Source organism: Phaenicophaeus curvirostris, chromosome 10, assembly GCF_032191515.1.
Source record: "Phaenicophaeus curvirostris isolate KB17595 chromosome 10, BPBGC_Pcur_1.0, whole genome shotgun sequence".
NCBI lineage: Eukaryota > Metazoa > Chordata > Aves > Cuculiformes > Cuculidae > Phaenicophaeus > Phaenicophaeus curvirostris.
In genome coordinates, this window is record NC_091401.1 from 25,975,785 (window position 1) to 26,002,982 (window position 27,198).

Consider the following 27,198-nt stretch of genomic DNA (forward strand, 5'->3'; position numbering starts at 1 on the left):
TCAAACTGATATCTCCTTTCCCAAAACATGCTCTTCCCTTTGCCTGTGGAGCATGTTAAGCTGGTACAAATGCCCTTAGGATTGTGCTGCTGTGCAAGTGTGGGTAACCAACCTGTGTCTCTGCTAGTCTAAATCTTCCCCTTTCCAATTTAAAGACATATTTATATAAAATATAAGTCTATTCATACCTCACAGTACTAAATTCTTGCCTTCAACTGGTTCAAAAAGCCCGCTTGGTTTAATCTCAGTCACTCTGGTTTGCGTCCATGTGTTCCTGTGCTGTAGGGAGGGCTGCCTGGGTCGCTTCAGGGTCTGCGTTTACCTGCGTGTTTGGATAGAATGAAGCTGCTTGGGTTTCTGCGTGCTGCGGAATGGCAGAGGGGGCAGAAACGTGACGCTGCGCTTGGGATCTTAGTGATGCTCTTGCTTCAGTGTAGTCTTTTCAGCGGCTCCTTTGTGGTTGCTGGGCTTGGGAAGGAGGCTTTGGCCCCAGCAGGAGCAGCGCGTGGCCCTGGGAGCAGGTTCGGGAGCAGCAGGGCCATGTGGGTCTGGTGGCCAGGTGGTGCCAGGGCCAGCCTTGGCTACAACCGTCCGCAGCGGGAGCTGGCTGGCTTCCCGAGGCAGCACGGAAGCGTGGCACCCTGCGAGGAGCTGCATCCGGCTGGAGTCTCAACAGAGGTGCTGGGAAAGCAGTGGACACAGAAACCTGAGAGAAAAGAAGGGCTGCGAAAGGCTGGGTGAGAGGAAATCGTAACGAGTTTGACTTCAATGGAAAAACAGCACCGGAAAAAGGGAAGGAATGGGCCCAATAGCTGTAAGACACCACAAAGTGGTGATTCACAGGAAAAGTTTTGCCTTGGAGATGACTGAACAGCACAGAAACATTCATGCGACCTTGCTGAGATGACTCTGTTTAATTTAATTGTGAAGTAAAATGGAATTTGATGCAAAATGGAAGCAGCGCGGGATTCCCTCACACCCAGCAGCACGACGTCTGGAACCATTTTTCAGCAGCGGTTGCATCTTCACTACTAAAGATTTTTCACTGGTAGGATCATAAAATCATGGGGTAGTTTGTGGTGGAAGGGACCTCAAAGCACATCCAGTCCCACCCCTGCCACGGGCAGGGACACCTCCCACTGGCCCAGGCTGCTCCAAGCACCATCCAGCCTGGCCTTGAACAGGGCCTCCCCACTTTCATTGGGAAGAATTTCATCTAAATCTTCCCCCTTCCAATTTAAAGCCATTTCCCCTTGTCCGGTCACTCCAGGCCCTTGTAAAAGATCCCTCCCCAGCTTTCCTGGAGCCCCTTTCAGCACTGGAAGCTGCTCTAAGGTCTCCCTGCAGCCTTCTCCATGCTGAACAACCCCAACTCTCTCAGCCTGTCCTTATAGCAGAGGTGCTCCAGCCCTTGGATCATCTCCATGGCCTCCTCTGGACCCGTTCCAACAGCTCCATCTTTTCCTTATGTTGGACGCAGGCTCCAGGTGAGGTCTCGAGGAGCAGAATCCCCTCCCTTGCCCTGCTGGCCACACTGCTTTTTGCAGCCCAGAATGTGATTGGCCTTTTTGGCGGCGAGCGCACTTCTTGCTCAGCTCCAAGGTGAGCAGGGTGAGCCCGGCAACGGCTCAGCTATGAGAAATTTAAAATGTTAAATAATATTTAGTGCAGCTAGTTCTACTCGGTGTTCTTGCACGCTCTCTGTTCCCAGCAGGCTCGGAGCTGGGAGGGAAAGCTGGCTGGGTTTTCACTGTCAGCTCGGATCACCGTGATGTGATTCTGTAACACACGAAGAGCCTTTTGCTTGGGCTGGTGGAGATTAGGAATTAGCGCCTGGCTGCGGATACGCTGAGCCCCTGTTGCATGGGCTATGAATAGGACAAAGGCAAGGCTGGGCTTAAACAGCGAGGGTCCCAGTGTTGCTCCTGAATCTGAATCAGTGCCTTTTCAAAGGAATTGAAGCCAAACTCAAGATTTTTATTTTTTTTTTCTCCAATTTTAAATCGTTCTTTCCCTCTCCAAGCGAAGTGCTGCCTCCCTGTGGGTTTTCATTATTTTATTCTTTTGAAGTTGTTGTTTGTCACAGTAACTTTTCTGGGCTGTATTTTCAAGCTGCTTATTGTAACCGAAAGATAGAAATAAACAAAAAGTCCTGCAGAATTGGAGAGTTTTGGGAAAGCCTGGGGTATGAGGGGTGGAACCTGGAGGAAAACATCCAGGAGTGCCTAGGAAGTTTATGAAGTGGAGCTCTGGTGTTCTCTTCAGCTTCCATAGCCAATAAACATCAGCAACTGAGGAATCTTCTGTCAAGGAGCCTTGCTGAGGCTTTTCCCTCCAATACCAATTTTAGCAAGACTGGGAAAAAAAAGAAAACCAAGCGAACCAAGCGAAAATAAATGTATATTTACAGGTTCCATGCTGAAGTTGCAAATTCTCCCCCTGCTCCCTTGAGAATGTTGCAGTGAGTTTGCCTCTTTTTTTTATTTTCCATTTGCAGTACATATTTAACAGAGTTCCTGTGGCAAGAAGCAGCGGTTGTCTGTATGAACTGTCCTTAAATCCTGCCCTGCAAACCATCTGCTTGAGCATGGGAGGGTGCTGGGGAGCAGAGGAGCTGGGCAGGGATGGGCTGGAGCCGAGGGAGCCGGCAGCTTTGCGTTCTCCAAATACGTTACACTTACTCTGAGAAAGGGTGAGTGCAGGGCTTGCAGGTCCCTCGCCTTTCCGAGCTACGTGCCAGGTAGTGCCTGAGAGCTGCTGGCAACACCTCAGAAAACCCCATGAACCCCTCCTGCCACGTGTTCATTTGACATTGCAATCACCAAGGGAGTGGGAGCAGGAACGCTGCAAAGGTAAACAACGGAACTGAGCCGGGCAGCCAAGGGAGGGCGAAGGGAAGGACGTTGAGGGACTGGAGTGTGTCCGGAGAACAGGAATGGAACCGGGGAAGGGACTGGCGAACACGGTTATGACAGGCAGCTGAGGGACCTGGGGGTGTTTAGCCTGGAGAAAAGGAGGCTGAGGGGAGACCTCATTGCTCTCTACACCTCCCAGGGAGGAGGTTGTGGTGAGGTGGGTGTTGGTCTCTTCTCCCAAGTGATGGGCGATAGGAGGAGAGTAAAGGGCCTCAAGTTGTGCCAGAGCAGGTTCAGATTAGATACTGGGAAAAATTTCCTCATGGAGAGGGTTCTGGGGCCCTGGCAGACGCTGCACAGGGAGAGGATTGAGTCCCCATGGCTGGAGGGGTTTAAAAGCCAGGTGGATGAGGTGCTCAGGGATCTGGTTTTGTAGTGGACAGGTATGGTTGGACTCGTTCTCAAAGATCTTTTCCAACCAAATAGTTCTGTGATTTTATGGAAGGTCCCTTTTGGAGAGGAGACAGGCGATGGTGTGGGCTTTGTTTTGTGGTACCTCTGCAACCTTCCTGTCCATGGTCATTGGGATATTTCCCTGCAAGTGTCCGGGCAGGCTTTGGGAAGGAGCTCTCAGCTACCTGTGTGCGGGAGGTGTTTGTGCAGTGCGAGCTGAGCAGGAGCTGAGCTGCAGTGCTGTGCCGAGAGAACCTGGGTGTGAGGAGCACGCGGAGGGAAAAGTGTTCAGGTCAGCATGAATAGCCAAATGGAAATGAAAGGTTCTGATTGCAAAATAAGGAACACTGTTTGCTGTCAGGACAGTTGGATACTGGAATAGGTTGCCAAGAAAGCTTGCGCAGCTCTACAGGCTTTCAAGATCTGACTGAAGAACGCCCTGAGTGCCCTGATCTGGTCCAGCTTCGAGCAGGAGTGTGGACTTGGGCTTCAGGACTTGACCCCTCTGGCTGTCAGAGGTTCTGGAGTCCTGTGACTTCCTTCACGGCTGCTGCTCTGTGCTAGTGCTGCTTTCCAGGCAAAGTATCAGGAAACTTTTCCAAATCTCTCTTCCCAATCTTGAGTCAAGTCAGTGTTTTGCTTTACTGTGAAACTATAAAGCGTCACAGAAAGGTACTTAATGTCATTTGTGTTCTAAAGTATTCCTTTTCAGTGTTTATTGTCTCTCCTATGCCAAGAACCTGAAATTTGCTTTGAGAACCTTTTCAGTTCCTAAATTTGCTGATAACCGTCTCTGAAATACAGGTGGGAAATTCACCTCAGTCACTCTTGGTCTGAATGTTTTCGTCTCATTCCGTTTTATCTTGGTTGTTTGAAATCCTGACTTCTCTGGAAACCTAAATTTGTGTTAAACAATCAGATTTCTCTTCCAGTGTAAGTGGAAGGATGGACTCTGACCTGTGCTATGTGCCTTCCTTTTGCTTTGCTTTTGGATTGATTTTATTAAACTGTCCATTGATTTTCTTCTTTGGCTCTGAAATGGCATTTGTTTTGTCACAGCACCTGGCATCCCAGGATCGCAACGTTCTGAACAGCCCAAAATGAAATATTGAGTCCGCAGAGTAAACCAAGGGTGCTGTGTGTGCACAGCCAGGGCAGCTGAGAGAATTTTGCTGATCAATTCACCACACTGGAAGCAAAACTTAAATGGAGAGCTTGAGCCTCTTGTCTGGTTGGTCTGCATTAACCACTGAAACCAGTTTTCTCACAGCGTCCCAGTGTAAAGTGGGCATATCCACCCCTTCGCTACCAGCCTTTCCCCTCTGAATCTGAGGGCCTGAAGCTCCTGGTTCACGTGAGAGCTCTGACCACACAAGTAAAGTTGCTCCTGTTCAAAATGTGGCCAGCAGAGTGATGGAGGGCATTCTGCTTTAAATGGCTTTAAATTGGAAGGGGGAAGATTTAGATTAGACATTAGGAAGAAACTCTTCATAATGAGGGTGGGGAGGCCCTGGCCCAGGTTGCCCAGAGCAGGGGCGGCTGCCCCATCCCTGGAGGGGTTCAAGGCCAGGTTGGATGGGGCTTGGAGCCCCTGATCCAGTGGGAGGTGTCCCTGCCCATGGCAGGGGTGGGACTGGATGGGCTTTGAGTTCCCTTCCAACACAAACCATTCCATGATTCTTCCTACCTGCTGTGCTTGCCCATTTTTATAGAGCACCCCGTGACAGTCTGGGGATGGCAGTGTGTGTATTGTTTGCTCACTGACAATTGCATAATTTTATTGTCAGTGTGCCCAGGAAAGAAATAAGTCCTTTTGCAGCCGGTTTGGCCTGGGAGGCTTGCTGAGGTTGGTCACCGTCCTTCAGTGTCAGGTCAGCTCCTGCTTGTGCCAGAGAATCGCCCTGGATAAACAGTGCGGGTGCGCCAGGAGACAGGCGAGCGGTGCTGTGCTCCCCCAGGACCATGTGTTTGTACCACCCAGGTCTCGTGGGAGACAAACACATGCAGTCGCTCATCCTCCTTCCACCTCCCTCCCTTTTCCACAATAGAACTAAATGGCTGGAGTTGGGATTAGCACATAGGCTCAAGCAGAGTTTTCTCTCTTTCTACCTGTTCTCATTACAGAGACATGGAGTGATAGGACGAGGGGGAATGGCTTTAAATAGGAAGGGGGAAGACTGACATAAGACATTAGGAAGAGATTCTTCACGCTGAGGGCGTGGAGGTCCTGGCCCAGGCTGCCCAGAGCAGGGGTGGCTGCCCCATCCCTGGAGGGGTTCAAGGCCAGGCTGGATGGGGCATGGAGCCCCTGATCCAGTGGGAGGTGTCCCTGCCCATGGCAGGGGTGGGACTGGATGGGCTTTGAGGTCCCTTCCAACCCAAACCGTTCCATGACTCTATGATCATGGAGTCCAACCACTGATCCAGCCCTCGTGGCACTGATGAAGGATGTGCTGAGACAGATGCTTTGAGGGGCAGTTCTTCTGTGGTCTTCTCTGACTTCAGCATGTGGGATGAGCACAAAGAAGGTGCTGATTTGTACAGTTTTAGAAATCTGGAGTTGTGTTTAACAGGAAATAAAGTCACAGCACGCACTCTTTGGAGCACAACTTGGGTTGCTTTCCAAATAAGGCTTGTAGTTTCTGGCAGGGAAAATAGAGATGTCTTACAACAGAAAATGAGAGCAGGCTAGAAGAAATCCTCTGCAGAATCCTAGCTCAGTTTAGGGCCAGGAAAGACCAGCCTTTTTGTGGTCCTTGCTCCAGCAGTTTAAGGAGCTGCAAGTTTTCTCTCCCTCCCCTGGGAGTCCTGGCATGGGATGACTGTGGAAAACTTAACTCTTCCACCTTTCCTTTCACACTGGTGAACACATGTTCCCCAAAACCAACCCCTAAACCTCTGCTGTCTGAGTTTTATCTGTGTATGATTCGTATTTTTGCTGGCGTCCCACTTCTGTCCTCCCTGTGCCCGATGATAGGAGCTGCCGGTTGGATAAGCCATGGAAACCATGTATTGCCCAATCCCTCACCCTGTCAGTCAGTGCTCTCCTTGGGAGGCTTCCTCTCCAGTTGTTCTCACAAGTGGTGAAACCAGGGTGTGTTCTAGTGCTGCCAGGCTCTGGGATGCTGGAGAAAGAGGGGTAGGTTGGTGTCTGCCTAGGGGCTGGGTACCTCCTTCTGTCTCCTGCCAAAAATTCCTGCTCCTGGCTCATAGAGGAGCCATTTTACACCCATCTCCATGACAAGCATCCCATTTTCCATGTGAAGTTGCACCTATGGGCTGGTAGCACTGGGGAGCCCTTCCTGAACTCTCTCTGCCTGTACCCCATTGTGTTGTTGAAGAGGAGGGACAAGGTGCGATGTGGCTGGCAGGAGGAGTGGCAACTTGAAATTGGCCTCCTAGTACCCTCTAAGTGTGCCTTTGTCCTTCTATAGGATGCTTCTATCCTAACGAACGTGGGGGGAAAGTTCAGCTCTGCCCCCACTGCCCTATTCCCTGTGGAAGGCCTTCCGCTAAGGAGAACAGCCAGTAGCAGATTTCCTTCAGCAGGAATCATTATTTGAGGGTGGCATGCAGTGAGATGCTCTAGACCTTCCAGCACCTTCTGGGCCTGGGGAGCTTCCCTCCCGCAACTTGAACCTGCAAATAAAGGCAGAGCCACAGAAACTGGTGGGGAAGATTCCCTCAAACAGTGCTGGAGCTGAAGCTGTGATAAAAGCCAGAAGCGGATTGTGTCCATCCAACCCTAGCGCTCCGTAGAGCCAGAGAGGGGCAGGCGGTTGTCCCGTAGGCACAGGGTGGCACATCCCCAGGGAACCAGGGCCCCTGCTGAACCAGGTGATGAGGTAGAAGGGAAGGGGTGTTTCAGGAAGGTGCTCCGGGCTGGGGTTGTGATGTGCTTCTGGGCCCCCAGCACTGGGGATCGCAGCACTTGCCCGTGTCGGAGCTAATTGGACACGGTGAAGGGAGAGCGGTGAGAGAAGGCTGCCTGCTTTGCGCTGGGGAGTTAAACACGGGGGAGTGAGAGCACCAGAAAAGCATTGCACACCTTGAGCGAGGTTCAGCGCTGGGCTCCGAGTCCCAGAAGGCGACTCCCCCGTGCTCCCAGCTGCTGCCTGGAAGCAAAGCGTCCCAAGCTGGGAGGTGCTGCTGTTTGCCCAGGTCCCTGGAGCTCCGCTTCGGCATGAACCCCCTGTCACTACTTGCCAGTGCCGTGCTGGGTGCTGCTGGTGTGCACAGCCCGGACGTTTTTATCGGAGGCGCCCGAGCGAGCTCTTGGAGCGCCTGTGACGTGGCAGCAGTGGCGGCTGCCCGCGTCCCCACGTCCTCGCAGAGCGGGCGCTGAGGAGAGGCCAGGGCAGGGGAGATGGATCATCGCAGTGCCTGGGCAAAGTCTCAGCTCTTGACGGCTGCTCTCCTCCTCCCTTTAACGTGCTTCCCGATTTCAGCCCCTAGAGTGTTTTTATTTACAGTGATAAATTGCTTGTGTTGAAAAGTTCAAGTGTTCTAATGATGTCCTCCCAGCTGCAGGATTAAGAGAGGAAACAGAGAAACCTCCTGCTCTCATTTGATAATAATAACTGTAATTTTACTTAAAGCTAAATACTATCCGTGTTTCCATAAATATCGCACATGAATATCTTTAAAAATTACTGCATGTAATCAAAAGCAGTTATTCCAAAGACCTCAGATTTCTGCAGTTGGTGCTCCACAAAGCAGGACTTCGCATTTTGTTTGCATTTTGTTTGCCAGGGTCTGGGGGAGTGCAGGGTGTGAATGAGAAAACCAGTCACTAAATGCAAGTTAGGAATGATGAAGAAAACTAATCCTGTGTAGGGAAATGGACAGAGGCTGAGCTGATGCAAGCATCAGTTCAAATTCCATGTATTTTTTTACACTGATGTGAAACCCCCACCCCCTGATTCCCTGAGGGTGCAGGGCTAATAATTAGAAATATCTATATTGCACAAACTTTAACGAACATCCTCTGGGCAGGAAGGAGGGCTTGCCTTTCCCTTCCCGTGCTCTTCCTCCTTTCCACATTAGGAACTGCTATGAGGAGAGGGGCTCAGGGGGATGATGGTGATGATTATCATTATTATTTAAATCATGCTCCTCCCTTGCCCCTTCTCCTGGTGTGGCCTCCCAGGGCCTTCTCCCTCCAGGCTACCTCTCCCTCCCCTTCCAGGCTCCTGCTCTTTCCTGGCTCCCTCTCCTTTTCCTTCCAGGTTCCCTTTCTTTCCTCCTTTCCAGGCTCCTTCCCCTACCAGGCTCCGTTTTGCTCCTGGCTTCCTCTCTTTTTACATTTTTCCTCTCCCTCCTGGCTCTCCTTCTCCCTCCAGGTTCCCTCCTCCCTCTCCTCCCAGGCTCTTGCTCCTTCTTGGCTTGCTCTCTTTCTCCCTGTAGGCTCCCTCTCCTTCCACTCCCTCTCTCCTTTTCCCTCTCCCTCCCCTTCCAGGCTCCCACTCCTTCCGCTCTTTCTCCTTCCAGGTTCCCTCTCCCTCCTCCCTTCCTGGCTCCCTCTCTTTCCTCTCTTTTCCTCTCCCTCCTGGCTCTCCATCTCCTCCCAGGCTCTTGCTTCTTCTTGACTTGCTCTCTTTCTTCCTCCAGGCTCCTTCTCCTTCCACTCCCTTTCTCCTTTTCCCCTCTCCGTCTCCTTCCACTCTTTCTCCTTCCAGGTTCCCTCTCCCTCCTCCTTTCCAGGCTTCTTCCCCTCTCAGGCTCCCTTTTGCTCCTGGCTCCCTCTCCCTCCTCCTTTTTCCTCTCCCTCCTGTCTCTCCTCCCTCCAGGTTCCCTTCTCCCTCTCCCTTTCTTCCCGAGCTCTTGCTCCTTCGTGGCTTGCTCTCTTTCTCCCTGCAGGCTCCCATTCCTTCCACTCCCTCTCTCCTTTTCCTTCTCCCTCTCTCCTTTTCCTTCTCCCTCTCTCCTTTTCCTTCTCCCTCTCTCCTTTTCCTTCTCCCTCTCTCCTTTTCCTTCTCCCTCTCTCCTTTTCCTTCTCCCTCTCTCCTTTTCCTTCTCCCTCTCTCCTTTTCCTTCTCCCTCTCTCCTTTTCCTTCTCCCTCTCTCCTTTTCCTTCTCCCTCTCTCCTTTTCCTTCTCCCTCTCTCCTTTTCCTTCTCCTCTCTCCTTTTCCTTCTCCCTCTCTCCTTTTCCTTCTCCCTCTCTCCTTTTCCTTCTCCCTCTCTCCTTTTCCTTCTCCCTCTCTCCTTTTCCTTCTCCCTCTCTCCTTTTCCTTCTCCCTCTCTCCTTTTCCTTCTCCCTCTCTCCTTTTCCTTCTCCCTCTCTCCTTTTCCTTCTCCCTCTCTCCTTTTCCTTCTCCCTCTCTCCTTTTCCTTCTCCCTCTCTCCCTCCCCTTCTAGGCACCTTCTCCCTCCCCTTCTAGGCTCCCTCTCTCCTTCTCCGAGTTTCCTCTCTCTCCTCCCTTCCAGGCCCCTTCCCCTCCCAGGCTCCCTCCTCTTTCCTCTCCCTCCTGGCTCTCCCTCTCCTCTCCCTCCAGGTTCCCTTCTCCCTCTCCTCCCAGGCTCTCGCTCCTTCTTGGCTTGCTCTCTTTCTCCGCCCTCCGTGTCCCGGTCCCCGCTCTCGGTCGCTGCCGGCGCTGTCCCCCGGTGCCCCGGCGGGGCGGGCGGCGCTGACGTGCGGGGCGGGGATTGGCGAGGCGGCTCTATATGTGCGGCGGGGCGGCGCTCGCCGCTCCCCCAGCAGCAAGGACCGACCGGAGTGAGTCACGGGCCCCGGGCCGGGGGCAGCGGGGCCGCCGAGCCCCGCTCCCCTCCTCCTCCCCCCGTCCCCGCTCCCCCCTGCTCCCGCCGCCCTCCCCTCCCTCCCCCGGCTTCGGCTCCCGCTGTCTCTCCCCCCTCTCTCCCCGCGCCCCTGCCCCGGTTTCTCTCCCGCTGCCGGTACGCGCTCCCCCTCCCCGCCGTGCTCCGGTGCCCCCTCTCTCTCTCCTCTCCTCGCTCGGGCCCCGGTGCGTCCCCCCCGGTGGCCGCGCGGCCGCGGGTCCCTTTAAGGGCGCCGCCCCGCCCCGCGCCGCCCCGCCCGGAGCCGGCAGTGCTGAGCTGGCGCTGCACCCCCCCCCGGCCCCTCCCGCCGCCTCCCCTGCCCCCCGCGCCTCGGCTTCCCCGCACCGACACCTCCGCTTGAGCTCGAGCCTCCTACGGGTCAGCGCTGACCGCCCAGCCCGCTCTCCTCGCCGTGTCCCGCTGTAAACGGGCGCGTTCGCCCCGTGGCCGGCGGCTTGTCCCCTCTCTGCGCTCCGAGGGGCTCACGCCGCAGATCGAAAAGTTGTTCCTGGTCCAAGCGTGGCCAGCAGAGCAAGGGAGAGGATCCTGCCCCTCCGCTCCGCTCTGTGAGACCCACCTGGTGCCCTGCGTCCGGCTCTGGAATCTCCAGCGTAAGAAGGAGATGGAGCTGTTGGAACAGGTCCAGAGGAGGCCACGGAGATGATCTGAGGGCTGGAGCACCTCTGCTGTGGGGACAGGGTTATTCAGCCTGGAGAAGAGAAGGCTCTGAGGAGACCTTCCAGCACTGAAAGGGGCTCCAGGAAATCTGAGGAGGGGCTCTGGATCAGGGAGTGCATGGACAGGACAAGGCTGAAGGGTTTTGAGCTGCAAGAGGGGAGATTGAGATGAGATCTTAGTGAGAAATGTTTTGCTGTGAGGCTGGGGAGGCCCTGGCCCAGGCTGCCCAGAGCAGGGGTGGCTGCCCCATCCCTGGAGGGGTTCAAGGCCAGGTTGGATGGGGCTTGGAGCCCCTGATCCAGTGGGAGGTGTCCCTGCCCGTGGCAGGGAGTGGGACTGGATGGGTTTTGAGGTGCCTTCCACCCCAAACCATTCCATGATTCTGTGGAATTGTTTTTATCCGTGACCACTCAATCCTCTGAGAGATGTCCCTGCCCTGCGCAGTGTCCCCAGCCACGCAGCCCCGTTGCCATGTGCCATCCTGGCTGCATTTCCCACAATCAATGCCATGCTAACGCCTTTGTTAACTGCAGTTTAAATCCTCATCCCTGGCATTTCTGCCCCCAAGTACAGACCATATAGGCAACGTAACTCATGGCTTTGCTTTTGTTTCTCTTCATGCAAACGTTTCCCATGTGGTTAGGTCTGGGCCTTGCTGGAGGTTATTTTTAGCATGATTTCATTCTCTTTATTTTAAACGAGCTCTAAACTTCTGAAACTTCTTGTTGCGCACAGAGCCAGAGCTACAGATGGGTATAAGCGAGGTGGTTTCAAACCTGTTGACCCAGTCAGCCTCACGCTAGTGTGACGTAGCTGTAACCTTAGTTTCAAAACCAAAAGTGGGAAGTTGAAGAGCTGTGAGCTTCAAATGCCGTGCCTGGTTTTGACGTTATGTTTAAAATACCGTTCTGATGGCCACCTCTGATTTTGGCCAGAGATGAATCCCTGAGGCCTACAATATCCTAGATTTTTTGGGGCTATTGGAGACGAAGAGTGTTTGTTCTTAGCTCGCTGTAGGGGTGACGAAGCAGAAACTCATATGGATAAAGCTGCCTTTAGAATTCTCTTTAGCTGCCCAGCTCTTCTCTGAGATAGAGGCTGTGAGGAAGATCTCCAGCTGGTGTGGACACAGCGAAACCAGCAGCTGTGCCTCGAAGTTCTGCCTTGCAGGCAGGCACTATTTCAAGTGTCGCTCCCTCACTTCTCATCCCGCAAGGCGCAGAGCACATGCAAGATGAGCCAGGTGGTGCTTTCCTGAGAAAGGAGAGCTGTAAGCAAACCCATGCCGTTAGGAAGGCTCTTGGCAGCTGTTTGTGATGTCTAGGATGCTCCTCGCTCCTGCCCAGCTTCCTCTTTGCAGCTTGCTGTGAGGTGGTGGCACCCTCGATCGTGACCCGATGGCCGAACCCGCAGGCCTTGCTGAAATAGTCTGGAACGGTGCCGTGCTGCTAACGCGCTTCCCTTGGTTCTGCAGCGGCTTGAGCCGCGCAGCCGTGTCCTTTGGACACGTAACCATGGGCAGCCAGGAGAACTCGGAATTTCTCCGAGATCAGATTTCTAGCCACCCTTTCGTGTACCAGCCAAGGCCACGCGGAGTTTCTGTGCACTGCAGCTGCGGTGCCTTCTGTCCAGGTAGCTGCTGCCTCGCCTCATCATAGCAGATCGTTACAGGATTAATTGCACCATTGGCTCTGTCGCTTTGATAGCACAGGTGCTGTTGCCTGATCAGAGATGTTGGAGTCAGGGTGCAGCGAGGCGCAGGTCGGGCTTGTACGGCCCCGTTGTGTTGATGCGCTCCTTGTCCTTCCCTCCTTTCCTTCTGCCGCTATCACCTTCCCTTGCTGTGCCACAACTTAAGCGTGATGCGAGACGCCACGTCAGCGGTGCTGTGGTTTTGGGAGCCTTTCCTGGCACATGGGAAGGTCGGAAACGGCAACTGTTGGTTTGCGTTTGCTGTTCAAAGAAGGCCCGAGCAGCTCTGCAGGGTTTATATAGGAGAGGGGCCTCGTGTCCCGTGGCAGAGGCACAGGGTTTCAGGAGAGCCCAAGCCCTGCTAGAGCGCACGTAGCTGCTTTGGAGGGCTCCAGGTGTCCTGTCTGCTTTAACGTTGTTACTTGGATTCCTAAACACGCTTGCAGTAAATCCGCGGATGCATTAGATGTAAACCTCCCACCGACGCTGTGGGGTTTTCCCCATTTGCATCTCCTGTCGACATTTAAAATAGTCCACATAAATCAGCGTGGGGTTTGTCCTTCCGACTTGCAGCTTTAGGCCTGGAGACAGATTTCAGTGCCCAGTGCGTGATCTTATTACAATAAAAACTGCAGCGGTGAACTGGCCGGCAGCTGTGTGCGCGGACGGCCCCGAGTCTGTGAGGACGTCTGTGTTGATTCACCCAGGCTCCACCGAGCTGCATTCCTAACTGCTGACTGATGGCAGCAGGGCTGGCAGGTTTTCAGGTTGCTGCTCTCCTCTGCTGGGATGTTGATGCTCTTGCAACCCTGAAATTTCACGTCTGTCTTGCACATCTGTTAATAATTGCCTGTATTTTTTTGCGTGATACTGAGTGACTGCTCTTGCTGCCGGTGTGATGAAAGAGTGACTACCCAGGCTTCCTGCTGTGAGTTTTAAGTCAGCAGCAGAGTTGCCTGTAGCTGTAGTAAAACGTGACAGGTAAAGCATGGCGAGATGTGACTCGGTATGAGAACGTTTTGGATAGGGTGCAAGTTTGGGACGAGGGACTGGCAGTGCTCTTGTGCAAGTTACAGTTACGGGGGTGTCGTGTTTTCCTGTTGTCTTGGAGCAGTCGCATAAATACTGTTCTCTTTTTTTTATTTTTCCTTTTTCCCCTGTAAAGCAAAAGCTGGCAGGCTGACAGACGGGCAGCGTACAGGACGGACTCTCTGGCTACTGACCATTTAGCTGGTAAGTGCTTGTTTTGGGAGAGCCAAAGGTCTTCCTGCTGCTGCCCCTGCTTATTGGAGCGGCTTTCTGAGCATGCCCCTAAGTCAATGGGACTTCAGGCACCTCAAGAAGTCTTTTCCATGAAGAGGCAGCCCTTTCTCTTTCCTTTCCAGGGTCACACAGTGGTCTTGGACTGGGTCTCCAGACCTTTGGATACTCGTTTAAGTTACACCATTAATAAATGATAGATTAATTAGAGTCTGCTTTAACAACTTCTGGTGTCCCTCTTTCCAGTGACCTTCTTAGGTTGCCCATCCTTTGCCTTCTTAATGAGCTGTGGCTCTGGTGACCACTGCGCAGTGAGGAAATACCTCCCCAGGTTCCTGTCTGGTTCAGCAGGAGAATCAGGCAGCTGACTGGCGCTGTGGGTGCTTTTCCAGAGGCTGATTGGAAGCGGGCAGTAACACAAGCTTTGTCTTCCTGGAGTGACTTCTGTGCATCTGTAATGGTGTTGGTAACGGCGCTGCCACCTCTGTCTCTTGCAGTGGCATACCCGGATTGTGTGTGGGTGGGAAGTCGACAATGAGCTCCGTGGCAGTTTTGACCCAGGAGAGCTTCGCTGAACACCGCAGCGGCCTGGCTCAGCAGCAGGTGAAAGGTGAGAACACACAGCTGAGCCTCTAAATACAGACTGCGCAGGAGAGGTTCCTTGCTACATCCAGTTCCTCAGAGCCAGGAGGAGGCAGCCCGCCGATCCCCATAGGGTTCTGGCTGGCTGTGCTGTGAGCCATGGGACGCTGGGCTATGGGAGAGCCTCATGAGGTCGGTGTGCTGGGCTGTCCTGTCCTTCCTTCGCTCCATGTGGTGCTGGTATGACTGTAGTAACCAACTCACTGATGAGTTTTGGCACCCATCCTCCAGCTGCGAGCTGCCCCACGTGGCACGGCCCAGTGCACGATGAGTCAAACACACGGCACAGGCTTTCCTGATGCTCTGCCCTAACTCTAGTGCTCCTTTCCACCTTCCTCCTGGGTGTAAGTTTGTCTCATGCCCTTCCCACCTTCAGCCTTACTCTGTTCCTTCCGATTCTTTCTGCTCAGCCCATTCTCCCCTAAATAAATCCCTCTTGACGAAGCAGTAATGTGCTGTTTGCCGCCACCATTCACTTGCTCCTTTGCTTCCTGTGTCAGCAGTGCCTGCTCAGACAGGGCTGGTTTTCATGGCATCTTCTGTGGTCTGCGCTGTGGTCAGTTGTGCTCCAGACTCGGCTGCTCCACAAGTATAACTGTCAGTGGATTAATAGTAGCGCATAAGTCATTTGCTTTCTGTTGTCAGTCATGCCTAAATACAATTGCACTGCCTATGGATAAGGGCATTTCTGCAAGGGGAGCGTCTCATTTACTGTGTTTGCTTCAACCCAGTTACAGCTTTAAACTCGGAAGAAGAGAATGATCCTCCGACGTACAAGGAAGCCTTCCCTCCGCTCCCTGAGAAAACACCATGTTTGGAAGCATCGCAGGAACCTGCCGGGCCCTGGAGCAAAATCCGACCGATAAAGGCTTCTGTCATCACTCAGGTTGGTGGGAGTGGCTGTCCTGTCTCCCTCCTTTTCCCCCCTCCAGAAAGTAGGTGAAGTGAAGCTTTCCCTGGAGTATGAAATCCCTGGGGTGTCAGATTGACAGCCTCTTTGCCATACTTTCCCCTGGGGCACAAGGAGGACTGCAGCCGAGAGCTAAAGCAGCTCTGGAGAGATTTGTTGGAAAACAGTCCAGAAAAAGCTCTGCACTCCTGTTCTGCAAGTAGGTGGCACAGGCCTAAAGGGGGGATTACAGAATTGGAGGAGTGAGTGCTAATCCATTAAAGCATTCCCCCCACAGCTTGGCCCTCTTGCCTGCTGGATGTACTTTAGGAAGACACCCAGCATGGACAGACCACCTACTGCCGTGCGCTCGCATCTGTCCTGGTGGCCTCTGGGATCTCCACTAGAAAGGCATAAACTTACCGTGCCAGTAAAGTCCTGTATGGCGATGGGAGAGGGAGGCCCAGCAATCCGAAGCGATACTGACTGCTCACTCTGCCCTTTTCTCTGTCCTGACGCCGAGCAGGTGTTCCATGTGCCACTGGAGGAGAGGAAATACAAGGACATGAATCAGTTTGGAGAAGGCGAGCAGGCCAAGATCTGCCTTGACATCATGCAGAAGACGGGAGCTCACCTGGAGCTGTCTCTCGCAAAGGACCAGGGCCTTTCCATCATGGTCTCTGGCAAGCTGGAAGCGGTCATGAAGGCTCGGAAGGAGATTGTCGCTCGGCTGCAGACTCAGGTGAGGGCATCTAACTGTTCCTCTCCTCATCTTTGCTCTTGCCCAAGACTCACAAATGCTTTGAGACCTTTGGGCGTGTGTGCTTATAGGCCAGAGAGGTGTTATTAGATGACTAATTCAGCTTTGCCATATATTTTCAAAGCGCACACTTGGTAATTGGGGTTGCAAATGAGGCTTAAAATAGGGTTCAAAGCTAATTACAGGCCGTGGTGTTGCTTAGAGGGTGGAGTCTGCACTTGAATTGCAAACAGTGACTTTGTGCGGAGGTGCTGGAGGGGTGCAGGCCCCTCGCACAAAGCCCAGTGGTGTGTGAGAATGGGACTGTGCTTCCTCTGACATCCTTCAGAGGAGAACGTGGAGGGATGGGAGAAAGAAAAGTAAAGGAGAGGAAGTCCTGCTGAAAACTGAAAGCTTCAGGTCAGGGTTCTAGGTCGTGTAACTCGGGCTATGCTGGTAAGGAGCCATAACCCCATTGTTTCAGTTGCTTCTCCTTTCAGTCCTCTAGGTTTTGATTTCTTTCCTTCAGATTCTTGAGTTTGTGATCCAGATGGTCATTCTTGTTGGGGTCTGTCATAGCCAGGCATCACAGTGTGTTTCAAAGTGTACCATGAAAGGGAGTGAGTGCAATCATTAATACCAGTGCTGTGCAGCCTGTGTGTCATCCCCCGCCAGAGGGAAACGAAAGGGACAAACCCTACATCATGTGCATCTGAAAAAAGAGTTCAGGTCGTGCTGCTGCAGGTCTGTGACACACTGTCCTCAAATACACCTCCCACTGCCTCGGCCCACGTCTGAAAGCTGTGGCTGGATTCTAGTTTCTCCCAGAATTGGCTGATTTCAAGACAGGGACACAGACTTGAAGAGTCACACCAAGGGATCTTTGATTATTTTTTTTCCAGTTTATTTTGAATTTTAAGTGTCTTAATTAGAATCATAGAATTGTGGAATGGTTTGGGTTGGAAGGGACCCCAAAGCCCATCCAATGCCATTCCTGCCATGGGCAGGGACACCTCCCACCAGACCAGGTTGCTCCAAGCCCCATCCAACCTGGCCTTGAACCCCTCCAGGGATGGGGCAGCCACCACTGCTCTGGGCAACCTGGGCCAGGGCCTCCCCACCCTCATGGTGAAGAATTTCTTCCTAATGTCTAATCTTAGTCTACCCCTTTCAATTTAAAACCATTCCCCCTCATCCTGTCACTCCATGCTCTTGTTAAAAGCCCCTCCCCAGCTTTCCTGGAGCCCCTTTCAGCACTGGAAGCTGCTCTATAAGATCTCACCACAGCCTCCTCTTCGTCGGGCTGAACAACCCAGAGAAGAGATCAGTAGTTACATATTCACAGGGATCAAGAGCCTGGTAGCAATCACAAGCTACCACGTCAGTAAAAGCTCAGTGAGAAGGGAAGAAGTCGGGATCCCCTGCTAGAAACCAGCCTGTTAATGATAGACTGAGAGAAGCTCTTGGGAGCCCTTTTCCAAGAGGAGCCTTCTAGAAGCAGTCCCAGGAGCAGCTTGTACTACACTGAAGACACCTTACCACTCAGTAGCAGTAAGCATCTCCCAGCTGTCTGCCTGCAGGAATAGGTTTCTGGTGTTGAATTTCTGTTTCCTAGGAGTCAGACTGTCTTGTGCTCTGTAGCCTTGGCAGCAGATGTCAGAGTTCAAATAAACTCCACCCATGAGGCATCGTCTCCCTTGGTGTCTGGTACTGCTCCAGTGCCTTACGCTGGAGAATAGGTGCCTCCTCGTCTGTGCCTAAAGGCCTTTGCTAATTCACGGTGCTACTCCTCTGCAAACAGAAGGGGTTTGAGAGAAAGGTGGGGTTTAGACTCCTGATATACAGGTACCGTAGATCAGCTGCTCTGGTGCTGTGTCAGCACTTGGACAGAGTGTGCTGGGAAAGCGTGTTTGCTCCTCAGCGGTACCGCTAAGCAGCATCTAACTTGCTTTCCTTGGCTCTGTTCCCGTGGATCTGCCAGTGCAGGGCAAGGGCTCTCACAGATGCTTGGTTCCTGTGTTGCAGGCTTCAGCGACAGTTGCCATCCCCAAGGAACACCACCGTTTTGTCATTGGAAAGAATGGCGAGAAGCTACAGGACCTGGAGCTCAAAACTGCAACCAAAATCCAGATCCCCCGCCCGGATGACCCCAGCAACCAGATCAAGATCACCGGCACTAAGGAAGGGATCGAGAAGGCCCGGCATGAGATCCTGCTTATCTCTGCTGAGCAGGTACTCCCAATACCGTGATCTTTCTCATGACATGAGCTGGACAGCTGTTTTCCTTCTCACGTGAGATGTTTGTAGCCACCGCGGCCACAGCTAATGGCTAATACGTTAGTCCGAACAGAGACGTGTGCTGTGCCACTGGCTGTATGAGCACCACTGCCAAGTTCTGCACCTTCTCGGTGTCTGTTTTGTCCATCTCTGAAGTCAGATAAGCGTGTGACGTAGTTGAAGTGAACTTTGTTAGGTGCCAGCAGGCAGGACGTGACAGAGGTGAGTATCATAAATCAGCAGCAGCGACACCAGGATTCTTAGGTTGAAAGGGATGGAGCTCTGCAAGCCTGCAAACTGAAAAGGGTGTTTGGGCCAAAGCACCAAGCAAGACATCTCTGGGAATTCTGCTGAGACTGTAATATAGAGGGCAGTTCCCACCGAGATCTGTTCTGGGCTCTTCCAGGATAAGCGTGCCGTGGAACGACTGGATGTGGAGAAAGTGTTCCATCCCTTCATCGCTGGCCCTTACAACAAGCTGGTGAGCGAGCTCATGCAGGATACTGGGACACGGATCAACATTCCTCCACCCAGTGTCAACAAGACAGAGATAGTCTTCACAGGAGAAAAGGAGCAGCTAGCCCAGGCTGTGGCTCGCGTCAAGAAGATCTATGAGGAGAAGGTATGGATGGTCCATAAAGCTTCCCACCTTCCCCCCACCTGCTCAGAGTCCCTCTTCCCTTCCTGTTCTACTTTTGCGCGTCCCTCTGTTGTATCCTCCTCACATCAGATCTGACTCAACAGCCCTTGGCCCTGGATCTTGCCATTTCCTTACTCAGCAGAGCAGGACTTGGGGCAAAGCTACCAAGGAGATGACAGATTTCTCTTTTCTGTGTCACGGGAGTTGGCAGACCACAGAGAGCTCCCCTGGCTCTTGTTCATGTAGATGCTGCTCAGGAAGGAAGCGTGAGGTCTGCAGTTGTGGCCACCTAGCAGTATCAATGTTGCTACATAAGTAGAAGTTGCTGAAGAGGGAATTTCACTCTGGTTTATTTTTCACAGCCAACGTTGCTGTGAATATCTTATTTGTGGGTTGTGTTGGGCTGTTTTTCTTCATGATCAGGTCTGTATTTGTACCAGTCTGGATTTCAACAGAGATAAGCAGCTTCTAGCCTAGTAGCCTACATGGCGTTGCGTTACTGTAGCGCCTGGGGGAGAGCGGGGCGTCGAGCCCTGTTGTGCAAGAGAGTGTGAGAGAGGGTGCTGGGGCACTGCAGAACCACTGTGCTCACCTTGGCTTTGCTCCTTCCCAAGTCTCACTGCTCTTGTCCTTCTCTGCCTCTTGTGACTGACACCTCAGTGCCTCTACCTTACAGAAAAAGAAGACTACTACCATTGCAGTGGAGGTGAAGAAGTCCCAGCACAAGTATGTCATCGGCCCCAAGGGGAATTCCCTGCAGGAGATCTTGGAGAAAACTGGAGTCTCTGTCGAGATCCCACCCACTGACAGTAGCTCGGAGACGGTGATACTGCGAGGCGAGCCTGAAAAGCTTGGGCAAGCATTGACTGAAGTCTATGCAAAGGTACTGACTAAATGGGCTTGGTCTTCTTTGAAAGTCCCACAAAGGTGGGTGTGTTAGCACTGACAGGCATAGGGGAGCTGTGCTGGGCTCTTAAGAGATGCAGCTTAGAAGCTAAGGGTGCAACAAGGGAATTGGAACTGACTTTTAAGGCCTCGTTTCAGCGTGCTCATCAAACAGCTTCTCTGTTTTTCTGTCTCTCAGGCCAACAGTTTCACCGTCTCCTCGGTCTCTGCCCCCTCTTGGCTTCATCGTTTCATTATTGGAAAGAAAGGACAAAACCTGGCCAAAATAACTCAGCAGATGCCAAAGGTATTGATTAGCTGGATAGCTTTGCACCCTTTGATAGAGAACATGGTTTAGGCTGAATCACTCTTCTAGAAGTTAGGAATGTATTCTATCATGAGTAAAAGCAGGGAGGAAATTACACAGATCTTAGTGTTAAGGGGAGCCTCTCTTTTACTGCTGCAAACACTGCTCATCCTGTGTTATTTTCATGGATTGAGCCCTTCAAAAGATGCTTTTTGTGATTCTGTGTTGAGAATTGATTTAGTAGGATGTCTGCAAATGCTGACTTCAGTGAGGCTTCTCCCTGGTGAGTTAGATGATATCTAGGGAAAGTAACTTCTCCATAGCTCATGAAGACTCCAAAGCAGCACAAAGCCTTGAACTGTACACACTGTGAAAAGGCCCCCATTGTAAGTTACCTACTTCTGAAATCGTGGGCATGAAGTGTGTGCTCTGTGGGAAGAAACCATCTCTTAGTGGCAGGGATTGATGGTGTAGGCGTGACTTACAGCATTGGCCTGGCTTGTAGCTTGGAAAATTTTTACTGGATTCATTACTGTGTCTCAAGGTTCACATCGAATTCACTGAAGGAGAGGATAAGATCACTTTGGAAGGACCTACAGAAGATGTGAATGTGGCTCAGGAACAGATTGAAGTCATGGTCAAGGATCTGGTAAGTTGGTGTTACTGGTTCCAGTGCATAGGAGTAAAGTGGGGGAAGAAGGGGCAGCAGAGCAGAGATCACAGAATCACGGAATGGTTTGGGTGGGAAGGGATCTTAAAGCCTATCCAATTCCACCCCCTGTCATGGGCAGGGACACCTCCCGCTGGCCCAGGTTGCTCCAACCTGGCTTTGAATACCTCCAGAGATGGGGCAGCCACTACTGCCCTGGGCAGCCTGGGCCAGGGCCTTCCCACCCTCATCACGGATTTCTTCCTAATGTCTCATCTAAATCTTCCCCCTTCCAATATAAAGCCATTCTCCTTCGTCCTGTCACTCCAAGCCCTTGTAAAAGATCCCTCCCCAGCTTTCCTGGAGCCCCTTTCAGCACTAGAAGCTGCTCTAAGGTCTCCCTGGAGCCTTCTCTTCTCCAGGCTGAACAACCCCGGCTCTCTTGGCCTGTCCTCATAGCAGAGGTGCTCCAGCCTTTGGATCCTTTTCATGGCCTCCTCTGGACCCGTTCCAACAGTTCTATCTCCTTATGTCAGGGTTTCCTGAACTGGACACAGGACTCCAGTTGGGGTCTCACCAGAGCAGAGCAGAGGTGGAGGATCCCCTCCCTTGCCTTATCTATCACATCTATAGGATGTTTGAGGTACTTAACAGAACTTGCAGAAGACAAGCGTGGCAGGTGGACGAGACCCTCAGTAATGAAGCTTGCCCATAGCATTCTTAACAAATCAGCAGCAGTTCTTATATCTTCTCATGCATAAAAGGAAGGATTCTCTTTCTCTTGTAGCTGGAGAGGCATACAAGGCCCTTTAAATGTTGCACAAGATGTTCCTCTTGGCTCAGACCAGAGGAGTGCCTCTTCTCCACTGAATAGCAGGAGTGCTTGAAGGTGACTGCTGGTGAGGCAGTGCTGGTACCATTGTCAGGCAGTGATGTAGGGCACGAGACGGGTGACGCGGTGGGGTCCTCACCCTGCCCTCTGCAATTCTTTATAGATCAACCGGATGGATTATGCAGAAATCAATGTTGACCACAAGTTCCACCGACACCTCATTGGCAAAAACGGAGCAAACAGTAAGTGGGGTGTCTGTCTAATCCTGCGTGCGCTCAGACTCGCTGTGTTTAGGTTGTTCCAGGGGCTCTGTAGCTCATCCAGTGGGCTCTCTCCATCACTCTGCCTCTGCTCTTCTGCAGCAGTGTTGGCAGAAGATAATAAATGGGCACGGAGGCTGCTGGGGTGGCTTTAACTTTTGCAGAAGTGTATTAGGAGTTTGGAATTGCTTTGCCATGGCCTGGAGGAAATATTCTTTTTTTTTTCTTTTGGAGAATTATCCTTTCTCTTTTTTTTAAGTTGCTCTGTGGGAATTACATTTTAGCAGCCAATTGGGGGTGGTGAAAATGTGCTTGGTGAGTTTCTTCTCAAAAAAGATGATCATCTTCTGATATAAATGTGGTGCTGTTTGGGAACAAAACAGATGCCTTGCTCTGGCAAGTGAACAGTTGGCTCCGTAGATGCCACAGGTTTTTGTGTGGCACAGATGTGCTCTCACTAAATTCCAGGGTGAAGAGGCACTTCCCCTGTTTCAACCCCATCCCATGACCCTTTCTCAGAGGCTGGTTTACTTCTAAAACCACCTCTGAGCACTGATAATCAAGGTGGCTTGCTTCCAAGCCTTGGCCTAGCGGGCTGTGTCACCATAGCCTTTGCCTTGAAGTTAACAGGATTAAGGACCTCTACAAGGTGTCTGTGCGCATTCCCCCGGACAATGAGAAGAGCAACCTGATCAGAATTGAAGGAGACCCGCAGGGGGTCCAACAGGCCAAGAAAGAGCTGCTGGAACTCGCTTCCCGTATGGTGAGTAGGATGTGGTGCTTGGGAGGCTGCAGGGTTTGAGTTCTTATGTTCCCTCGTAACCTTCTCATACAAGTATGTGCCCCTTGCCCGATGAGGACTTGGATCTTGTGACAAGTGCGAGTTCCTCTTCACAGATGTTCCTCTATTCCCTTGGATACACCTTCTCTGTCAACCTAGAGCGAATTTTGTCCAGGGGAGAAAAGAGGGATGATGCTGGCATGGAAACTGCCAGTCAGCAAAGTAGTTAATAAAAGCGTGTGACTCTCGTGTTGAATGCTCAACATAAACTCTTCTCATCAGGAAAATGAACGCACCAAGGACCTAATCATTGAGCAGAAATTCCACCGGACCATCATTGGGCAGAAGGGCGAGCGGATCCGGGAAATCCGGGAGAAATTCCCAGAGGTAAGGCTTCCTGGAAGACGAGGAATCTAGAGGGGATATTTCCTGTTTGGGTAGGAGATCCATTGTTGCCGAAATCACTAATTTAGTGGGTTTGTATGTAGTACGTGTGAGACGATGAGTTCTTTTGGCTAGATGTGGTTCTCTTTTCCGAATGGGACACGGGGATGCGTAGGATCCCTGTAACCTCCGCTTGTGTCTGACTAGCAGTTGCCCATATTGACTAGAAGTGGCCACCTCTTGCAGGTTATCATCAACTTCCCAGACCCCGCGCACAAGAGTGACATCGTCCAGCTTAGAGGTCCCAAAAACGAGGTGGAGAAGTGCACCAAGTACATGCAAAAGATGGTCGCAGACCTGGTAAGGGGAGCTTCTCTTTGCTATTCTGCATGTCTGGATAACCCTGGAATAAAACAGACTTGTCGTGGCTTGGCTAGGGCTGAAACACCTCAAGGTGTGGGAGCTGTGGATGCTGTTCTGGCTGGCTGGGGGCAAGAGGGAAATGTTTGTTGCTTAAGGGCTCTAGGGAAGGGTGCTTGCCTTTGCTTATTCCATATGTATCATGCAGGGAACTTCTTTGTGTCTAAACTTGTTGTCACAAGCTTGTTTATTGAGCTCCTGGGACAGGGCCTCGCTTGCTGTGACAGTATAACCTTCAGTTCTCCCTTTCTTTCTCCCTTAGGTTGAAAACAGCTTTTCTATTTCTGTCCCCATCTTCAAACAATTCCACAAGAACATCATAGGGAAAGGAGGTGCCAACATCAAGAAGGTGAGCTATCTTTTCTGTCTCTGGTGCTCATTATGGTCACTGCTTGCAGCTAAATCCCACTTGCTGCTCTCTCCTGCTTGTTAATAGCGTCAGATATAACCTCTAAGGACTTTTTTCTGGCATGGGCCACCTCTGAGATTATTTCTTTCTTCCTTTGTGGCAGATCCGTGAAGAAAGCAACACCAAAATTGATCTCCCAGCAGAGAACAGCAACTCGGAGACAATTGTTATCACAGGCAAGAAAGCAAACTGTGAAGCTGCTCGGCACAGAATTCTTGCCATCCAGAAGGAGCTGGTAAGTGAAACGACTGGCCTGTTGCAGGTGGGGTACTTGAAAATGTTGCTAGAAGACCTAAATACAGAAGAAGTGCTCATAGTGGGGGAGGCAGGGAGGAGACAACTGTGAGTGTCAGTCTGTTCTTGTGTCTTAAACCTAAGTTAGTGGCTGCTCATGTGTCAGGAGTAGCCAGTCTCCAAGCCTTCTCATCAGGCATCTCTTATAGAATCATAGAATCATTTGGTTGGAAAAGTCCTTTGAGATCATCAAGTCCAACCGTGCCTGCCCACTACTGAACCAGATCCCTGAGCACCTCATCCACCTGTTAAACCCCTTGAGGGATGGGGACTCCACCACCTCCCTGGGCAGCCTCTGCCAGAAAATTTCCTTTGGTGAAGGAAATCTGAGCCGGCCGTGGTGAAACTTGAGGCCATTTCCTCTCATCCTATTGCCTGACACTTGGGAGAAGAGACCAACACCCACCTCTCTACAACCTCCAACCACACAGCTCTGTAGAACTCCTAGCTGCCTGGGTTTGGGAGGATACGCAGAGTGGGTGCAAACACATTTTTGCACCTTAACTAACAGCCTGGTGCTCTCCTCTCTTAGGCCAACATCACAGAGGTGGAGGTCTCTATTCCTTCCAAACTGCACAATTCCCTCATTGGCGCCAAAGGCCGCTTCATCCGCTCCATCATGGAGGAGTGTGGTGGAGTCCACATCCACTTCCCCACCGAGGGCTCCGGCAGTGACACTGTGACCATCAGGGGCCCAGCCCAGGATGTGGAGAAAGCCAAGAAACAGCTGCTGCACCTGGCAGAGGAGAAGGTGAGCCTTGTCTCGGAGGGGAAGGAGCAGATTGGTTTGGCCAGATGTTTATTTTCTGGGGTTGAAGTTATCCCCTCTGCCTTCTGGGAAGCTGCTGGCATCAGACGGCTTAATCTGCTTTGGAGGGATTTGAGCATGGCTTGGATGATTAAAAGAAAACTATGCTTCCATCCTTGTGACAGTGACTTCTTTCCTCATGGGGAGAAGAAGTAGCTGTAATGCTTTTCTTCCTCAGGCTGGGGACATTCTCAGGGGCTTAAGGCTCCCTGCTCCTATGGTTTGAATGTCATCGGGTATTCATGTCTGCTCTATGTATCTCCTTCTCTTTTCTCTTGATCATGCTCAGTTCTTCCGTTTCACTGCATGTGTGCAGGTTTGAGAACCTCAGATTACAAGAGCTTCCTCTGAGTTGTGACAAACTGGTCATTTTACAAAGAACAAACCCTTCCATAGCAGCATGTGACCGTGTTCTCCTGATCAGTTGGTTGCCTCTGCTGCCTGCCTTGTAGTAGTCATTTAACAAAGGGCTACGCAGCCTCGTGTGAGGCTCTTCTCCCTCTCTTCTCGTCTCCCAGAAGGGTCTTTTCCTCTCACATCCTCACCAATCACACTGACTGCTGTTAGCTTTTCAGCCCCATGAACATCTTTCAGGTTGTGTTTTTGATTTAAGGCACCTTTTTGACTTCAGCAGTGCTGAATCTATCTTGCTTTTGCACCACTGTGTGTGTGCTTACTGCGATGCTGATGTGTATTTTCTGTGTGTTGACATGCTCCGTGGGTATCTGACTCCTTACAGCAAACAAAGAGCTACACCGTGGACCTCCGTGCAAAGCCAGAGTACCACAAATTCCTTATTGGGAAGGGTGGTGGCAACATCCGTAAGGTGCGTGACAACACCGGGGCCCGCATCATCTTCCCAACCTCTGAGGACAAAGATCAGGAGCTGATCACTATCATGGGAACTGAGGAGGCCGTCAAAGAGGCGCAGAAGGAGTTGGAGGCCCTCATCAAGAACCTGGTAGGAACTGTTTTTCCTTTCTTGCCTGTCACTGTAGCAAGATATAATGAATCAGTGTGGAGGACCTGCTTGTCATCTGCATCTGCTGCCCTTCATGGGAGCTCAGGAAGCTCCTCCTCACTGTCACTTGTCGGGGTGAGGTTTTTTTGATTGCTGTTGAGTGCAGCAAATTCATGCTTATCCTCAGGACAGGCAGGGCTGACTGACTGTCCTTTGTTGGCAGGATAACGTAGTTGAAGACTCCATGGTGGTTGACCCCAAGCACCACCGCCACTTTGTCATCCGGAGAGGGCAAGTTCTGCGTGAGATTGCGGATGAGTACGGTGGTGTGATGGTCAGCTTCCCACGCTCTGGCACTCAGAGTGACAAAGTCACCCTCAAGGGAGCCAAGGACTGCGTGGAGGCAGCCAAGAAACGCATCCAGGAGATCATTGAGGATCTGGTATGTCGCAGGAGAGCTGTTTCTTCAACACTTTGTTGCTTTAGCAGTGCCCTTGTTGAGCCTGCTGTACAGCCAAGCTTTACATGAACAAATCCCACAGTAGCTCTGGGATCTGAAGCACTGCTGTCAGCATATAGGGTCTACAGACTTCAGATCCCGGCCTGGGAAACAAGAGCTGGCTCCAAAAGGGCAATGCTTTATGAAGGAATTGCTTCCTCTGACCCTCTTCTTGGGTTTTAAGAGTGGAAATAGGAGGCCCTTCCTTGGCGTACTTCTAGGCGTTAAGATTGGTCTCTGCTTATGCCTTTCCATGCCTGGTCTTGGGCAGTGGTTGCTCTCTGGGATTCCCTGTGCTGTTGGCTGCTTCCAAAAGACAGTGCTAACTGTCAAACCTGTGCTCTTCCATTCTGTCCTTCCTTCTTTCTGTTTTTCCTTTCTTCTAACACTTGCTCCCCTTCAGGGGAGCTTGAGCTTTGGTCTTGTAAGTCTTTAACATCATGGGTTGAGGCAGCCTTCATTAAGAAATCCCCTACTAACTTCTCTGAGAGAGGAAAGATTCTAGGAAACTTTCAGCTCTTGCCCTGCAAGCAGCTGTTATCTTTTCTAAGTCCTCATTATGTCGGTTATGGATTTCACCATACGCAAGCATCCTGTTTTCTGGTGTGAAAGAGGCTGCATCGCAATAGAGCAACTCTGCTTTCTCACAGGAAGCTCAAGTGACAATCGAATGCACCATTCCACAAAAGTTCCACCGCTCCATTATGGGCCCCAAAGGATCCCGGATCCAACAGATCACCCGGGACTATGGTGTCCAGATCAAATTCCCTGACAGAGAGGAGAACCCAGGTATATCCACGGATGTG

General features: G+C 51.7%; 1 protein-coding gene across 2 annotated transcripts in view; it reads left to right on the forward strand.

Moving 5' to 3' along the window:
* HDLBP (high density lipoprotein binding protein) overlaps positions 1-27,198 on the forward strand; it is a 39,453-nt gene that overhangs the window by 3,326 nt on the left and 8,929 nt on the right. The window contains exons 1-20 of one of the 2 annotated variants that reach the window (XM_069865203.1): positions 9,954-10,024; positions 13,622-13,689; positions 14,214-14,326; positions 15,090-15,244; positions 15,774-15,989; positions 18,012-18,218; positions 18,670-18,885; positions 19,580-19,786; positions 19,988-20,095; positions 20,640-20,744; positions 21,740-21,818; positions 22,460-22,599; positions 22,900-23,004; positions 23,248-23,361; positions 23,684-23,770; positions 23,934-24,065; positions 24,657-24,875; positions 25,672-25,893; positions 26,117-26,335; positions 27,043-27,181. In XM_069865203.1, coding sequence (XP_069721304.1) covers positions 14,251-14,326; positions 15,090-15,244; positions 15,774-15,989; positions 18,012-18,218; positions 18,670-18,885; positions 19,580-19,786; positions 19,988-20,095; positions 20,640-20,744; positions 21,740-21,818; positions 22,460-22,599; positions 22,900-23,004; positions 23,248-23,361; positions 23,684-23,770; positions 23,934-24,065; positions 24,657-24,875; positions 25,672-25,893; positions 26,117-26,335; positions 27,043-27,181 — 2,746 coding nt within the window. In that variant the 5' untranslated portion in view covers positions 9,954-10,024; positions 13,622-13,689; positions 14,214-14,250. Of the gene's footprint in view, positions 1-9,953; positions 10,025-13,621; positions 13,690-14,213; positions 14,327-15,089; positions 15,245-15,773; positions 15,990-18,011; positions 18,219-18,669; positions 18,886-19,579; positions 19,787-19,987; positions 20,096-20,639; positions 20,745-21,739; positions 21,819-22,459; positions 22,600-22,899; positions 23,005-23,247; positions 23,362-23,683; positions 23,771-23,933; positions 24,066-24,656; positions 24,876-25,671; positions 25,894-26,116; positions 26,336-27,042; positions 27,182-27,198 lie in introns of those variants that run through there. The other variant, XM_069865202.1, reaches the window with a different exon arrangement.